General features: G+C 40.5%; 1 protein-coding gene across 1 annotated transcript; it reads left to right on the top strand.

Annotated features, from left to right (window-relative positions):
- The first annotated feature begins 100 nt into the window (after positions 1–100).
- Positions 101–1,159, top strand: LOC118764025. The gene is made up of 2 exons (XM_036504266.1): positions 101–553; positions 796–1,159. Exons 1-2 carry the CDS (start codon positions 121–123, stop codon positions 1,125–1,127), a joined length of 765 nt encoding a protein of 254 aa, XP_036360159.1. The 5' UTR covers positions 101–120; the 3' UTR covers positions 1,128–1,159.
- Positions 1,160–6,092: the final 4,933 nt, after the last annotated feature.

The following is a 6,092-nucleotide window of genomic DNA, read 5'->3' as shown; positions in this document are numbered from 1 at the left end:
TATATTTTGCATTTGCGGCTCTGTTGGTGGCTAATGAGCCCTGCTCTTGACAAGCATATACGACTGCAAACATTGCAGACCAAGCTTTCCCCATTCAATTGGTGGTGCTATGGCCTTGAAATGACCATGCAATTATCCTTGGAGGACTTGCATAGTATAATGGAGGAAATAATACTTCTGGAAGATACCAGACTTCGAATAACAGTAGAAGGAAGACCACCAACATGCTTCCTATGTGGCAAAAAGGGGCACATGAAAGCAAGATGTCCTGAGAAGGAAAACGAAGAGGAGAAGAAAAATGAAGAAGGCAATACCGAAGAGGTAGTACCAATAAAAGAGACAGATAGAGTGGAGGAATCCGTCACAGTAGTAAACAGGAGGAAGAGAAAGGAATGGGTGAGCTCTCCCCCAGACAGTGAAAAAAGGTTAAAAGAGAAGGAGACAGAAGAAAAGAGAAATAGGTGCGAAGCACCAACAGAAGCAGTATTGAAAGAAGGCACACAGAAAGAAACAGCATTACAACAGATGAAAAGAGGAAGCGTTTATGATGTTGGTTATGATGTTTCGGCGAGCTGGCAGAAACGTTAGCACGCTGGGTGAAATGCTTTGCAGTATTTCATCTGCCGCTACGTTCTGGGTTCAAATTCCATCGAGGTCGACTTTGCCTTTCATCCTTTCGGGGTCGATAAATTAAGTACCAGTTACGCACTGGGGTCGATATAATTGACTTAATCTGTTTGTCTGTCCTTGTTTGTCCCCTCTATGTTTAGCCCCTTGTGGGTAGTAAAGAAATAGGTTATGATGTTTCTGCATGCCCAGACAGATCAGGATGGGAGCGGAAGCAAACAGAAGTGAAAAGGAAGAGATATAAGTGGCATTTGGTCACGTATACCAAAAGTATAGAAATAGAGAAAAAGATTGTAAAATGTAAATCGGTAATAAGAGTAAGGCTGCCGCCAGGAAAATACCCGGAAAAGGCTAAAGGAATAGTCATAGATAGAGAGAGTTTTGAGAAATTGAGAGAAATGTTTGGAAGTTACGTGGACCCACTGGGGGTTGAAGTCGAGTTTGACGAGCTCCCACCTGTCATGGAATTAGATGATTTGAAACACTTTATGAACATTTAAAAGCGAGTGAGTAAAATTTGTTTCATACAAAAAAGAGGAAAATAGACTGTTAAAAAGTTTAAAAGAAAAAGAAAAAGAATGATAAAAAAAAAAAGAATAGGCGCAGAAGTGGCTGTGTGGTAAGTAGCTTGCTAACCAACCACATGGTTCCGGGTTCAGTCCCACTGCGTGGCATCTTGGGCAAGTGTCTTCTGCTATAGCCCCGGGCCGACCAATGCCTTGTGAGTGGATTTGGTAGACGGAAACTGAAAGAAGCCTGTCGTATATATGTGTATATATATATATGTGTGTGTGTATATGTTTGTGTGTCTGTGTTTGTCCCCCTAGCATTGCTTGACAACCGATGCTGGTGTGTTTACGTCCCCATCACATAGCAGGTTCGGCAAAAGAGACCGATAGAATAAGTACTGGGCTTACAAAGAATAAGTCCCGGGGTCGATTTGCTCGACTAAAGGTGGTGCTCCAGCATGGCCGCAGTCAAATGACTGAAACAAGTAAAAGAGTAAAAGAGAGTAATAGACTGTAAGAACGTTTAACTGTAAAAAAAGAAATCATGGTTTCATCTTCGAGCGGGACCGAGAAAAGCGTCTCATATTCATTCATTGTAATTTAATTCCTTTTACATTCATTCTTTCATGTGATTTTTGTTCCCGCATGTCTGTGTATGTTCCCTCTGTGTTTAGGCATTGCGTCTGTAATACAGAATTAACCAGTGATTGTCACACACTGATGACGGGTCAATACCCAGAAACTTGGGTCCGTGTGTATCACGTCAGCTTGGAGATGGGAAGGATGGCTTCCCTTTGCAAATACTGATAGGGCACAGAAAGTATGTCAAAGCCAGCTGAAGGAAGTGTTATCCTGGGGCTACAAGCTACAGTAGCATCTACCCTTAAGGGTTAGCCACAGTTAATTGGCAAATATACTTCACAATATATATATATATATATATATATATATATAATATAATAATACATACATACATATATGTAGATACCTACATATATATGTATATATATATATATATATATATATAGAGAGAGAGAGAGAGAGAGAAAGAGAGAGAGCATATCTTGTGTGTACACTTAGATGTGTGGCTACTTTTGAGTTTGGAGGTCCAGAACATAAAGCAATAAATTGCTTGATTGATGATCTGTTTTGGTTCAGCATCTAATTCCACTTGCAACATCCAATGCAGAAGTTCCAAACAACCACAATGGTGAAATATATGTAGGGAATAACACACACACACACACACACACACATACATGACCCTCTTTACTCTTAAGCTTTGCTCAATCCTCCTATTTAAAATTGGCAAAGGATTATAGTAAATCCCCCACTAACTTTTAGGAGGAAATCAACCTGATCAATTCATTTCTCCACAAGATGATCCATCATCATCATCATTGTTCGACCGTGGTCGAGACAATGGAATTTACCATGCTACGCCAGACTTCACGGTCCATCATGGCATTACGGAGGTCCTGTTGCTGGATGCCTGTATCCCTGGAGATTACATCAGGGTATTGCGAGTAGATGGCTTCCAGAGGAGAAGAGTAGAAATTACCTCTTTTTCAGCTCTACAACAATGTCCAGCAAACTGGACTCTCTTACCTTTCACAAGAGATGATACAGGTGGTAGTTTCCCATATATTTGCATTTTGGTTGGATGGCGCTTCCACGAGAGATTTTGAGCTCTCATAAGGAGGCGAGTGTAGGTTCCATCCAAAATCATGAACCATAATTACATTTTTCACACACCGAACTTCCATATAATCCATCCATATGCATTAGTTTGCTAATCCCCCTACTTTTATTACTCTGTCTACCATATCATTCCACTATCATACCATCTTCTATTCTAGGTGCCTGGAACTTGGTCTATTAGAGGATCTGGTCTATAGATTACAATATATTTTCTCCTAGAAATCCCCTGTTGTCTTCTGTAGTATGGGTCTTTATCTCCTCCTCTTTCTTGATATACACCTCACCAAATACTTCTTTGAATTGCTATCAGACCAAAGGATCTTTCAGCTTCTCTACATTATTTCTTCAGATTATCTTGTGTCTCAGAGATTTCATAACTTTCTTTGGTATAGTTAATCAGTAGCCTGTGTTAAGTTGTACATATATTCTTCACTGGGAATAGGCTGAATTTCCCCAACCAGCTGTCTACCATGTTTCCTGTTTTGTATGAAGTCTATCTGGTGCTTGTGTTTGCTTGAATGGTAAGTGATCAAATGGCAGGCTGATTTCCTGAAGTTGAAGTTTCATGCTCCAAATGGGTAGATCATTTGCATTATGTAACTCCAAGTGTCTTGATATTAATGGATATATGTACACCCACACATAGTACCCTCAATTACATACATACATCCATCCATCCATCTATCCATCCATCCATTCATCCATCCATCCATTCGTCCATCCATACATACATGTATAAATACATTCATACACACACACATACATACATGCACATGTACACATGCTCACTCATGCATACATACATTCCTGTATATGCTAAGAAGGTGACATGCTATTACAAGAGTCTAGTGAATGAAGGGAAATCATGAGAGAAAGAGAGATATTTACTCCAAGAGGACCACACCCAATGAGAGGATCACCAACTGAAATCAATTGCTAAAAAGCTGAAATGGCTCTTAAGGATATGAAGGCAGGGAAAGTAATCAGATCATCATGTGATGGAAATGTTACAAATGTTTGGCAATGTAGGACAGTACAAGAAACTTTCATAGTTAGGTATTGGCAGTATCTTCACAAACTGCTGCAAGGATAAAAGAAGTTCCTTTTTATTTACCAACTAGCAGTATCGCCTGGCGTTGCTTGGGTTTGTAAGGGAAATAACTATATAAGCATTTTTAGAGAGTTATAGCCAAAAAATAGCAAAAAAATGCATTAAAAATGGAAAAAAAATGATGGTAAATTTTTTTTTAAATCGTTGACTCATCGTAGACACACGCTAATACCCAGAAGGGCTCGATATGAATCACGACTATAAGATACCCGGTTTTGGTTAAACTGCACCGCAAAATGTGGGAGTAGTTAGGAATCTAAATCGTAGGAGACACAGAACACAACCTCTCTTTTATATATAAAGAAGATTTCTTGGATAGTCTTAGTTGATCAATAAGTTTTAGTTCACCATCTTAAATAAGTGAGACCCTATTGCAGATGTATTTATTATGTAAATTGTTCCCCTGAGGTATTTTCTCATCAGCCATATTTCAAATCAACATCACTACATCTCTATTTCTATAATATATTGATAATTTATCTTTTGTCTTGCTAACTGAACTCAAAGAGCCTCTTTAATACCGAAACATATTGTATTTACCAGATAGCTTTGAAGATCAAATTCACTTGAATCCACATTGCCTAATGACCAAAAATTTCAATCACCTATACTTAATCACCATCACGTGACCGACCAGACCATCAGATGTTGTTACACATCGCTGGTCACAATGCGTTCGCATTGTTTTAGCCTTTGAATGACGCCACCCCGCTGGCTAAGCGAGCAGGCCAACAGAAGAAAGAGTGGTGAAAGAGTACAGCAGGGATCACCACCCCCTGCCGGAGCCTCGTGGAGCTTTTAGGTGTTTTTGCTCAATAAACACTCACAACGCCCGGTCTGGGAATCGAAACCGCGATCCTGTGACCGCGAGTCCGCTGCCCTAACCACTAGGCCATTGCACCTCCACCTATACTTAATAGTCACTCCTTTTCTTGGTTTTAGATTTGTAAAAACCATATAGATAGAGCTTTTTGTCAAGCAATGGCTTGGATAATACCAGTTATTCAAAGATATCTAACTTACATTAAATATGTGAGACCTTTTCTTATACAGAAACACACAAAGAGGAGGGACAATATCACACACACACACAAACCTACCTACCTAGACTCTAGATAGGTTTGGTGGTGGCAAAAGGGTGGAATGAAATTTAAGGGTCAAAATCAAAATCAAAATCAAATCAAAATCAAAATCAAACCAAATCAAATCAGATATCAGAAAGCAGAACCAAAATCGAAGTCGATCAACATCAATGGAAATTGCAGCTGTGGTTAAGCGAACCATCCAATCGTGGCCGTTGCCAGCCCCGCTCTGACTGGCCTCCATGCTGGTGGCACGTAAAAGCACCATCCGTTCGTGTCCGTTGCCAGCCTTGCCTGGCCCCTGTGCTGGTGGCACATAGCACCATCCGTTCGTGGCCATTGCCAGCCTCGCCTGGCCCCATCCATTCATTCATAGCACCATCCATTCATGGCACAGGTGCCAGCTCCGTCTGGCACCTGTGCGGGTGGCACGTAAAAAGCACCCACTACACTCACGGAGTGGTTGGCGTTAGGAAGGGCATCCAGCCGTAGAAACACTGCCAGATCAGACTGGGCCTGATGCAGCCTTCTGGCTTCACAGACCCCAGTTGAACCGTCCAACCCATGCTAGCATGGAAAGCGGATGCTAAATGGTGATGATGATGATGATGAATGCAACAGAGAAACCAACAAATACCTATGAGATGATGCATATACAGAAATATGTTGGGGGTAAGAGAAGGCCACTTGAAGGCCTGCCTGAATAAAATTAGAGCCTCTTTTAGGATTCAGGAAGGGAGAAATGTCACAACTTTTGCCAGCTATATATGGCAATTAAAAGAGGATGCAATGTGTGTGTGTGTGTGTGTGTGTGTGATATTGTCTCCTTAAGCGTTCAGAATAATTTTCCCATCGTCTTGGCTTAACAGACCTCATCGTTTGTTTTTACTGTTTTGTTTTCATTGTTCTCTCTTCCACTATTTTTACTTTTTTTATTGTTTTTACTGTTTTTGTTACCACTTTCACCCTCTGCAAAAAATCCCAAATTTTATTTAATTTGCTTTGTGGGAAGGACTGTATCAACGAAGTTGCGTCTTGTCCTTACCTTTGAAACGTGGAGTA

The sequence above is a fragment of the Octopus sinensis genome, linkage group LG6 (genome assembly GCF_006345805.1).
Source record: "Octopus sinensis linkage group LG6, ASM634580v1, whole genome shotgun sequence".
NCBI lineage: Eukaryota > Metazoa > Mollusca > Cephalopoda > Octopoda > Octopodidae > Octopus > Octopus sinensis.
This window is presented reverse-complemented; position numbering and strand designations above follow the sequence as displayed.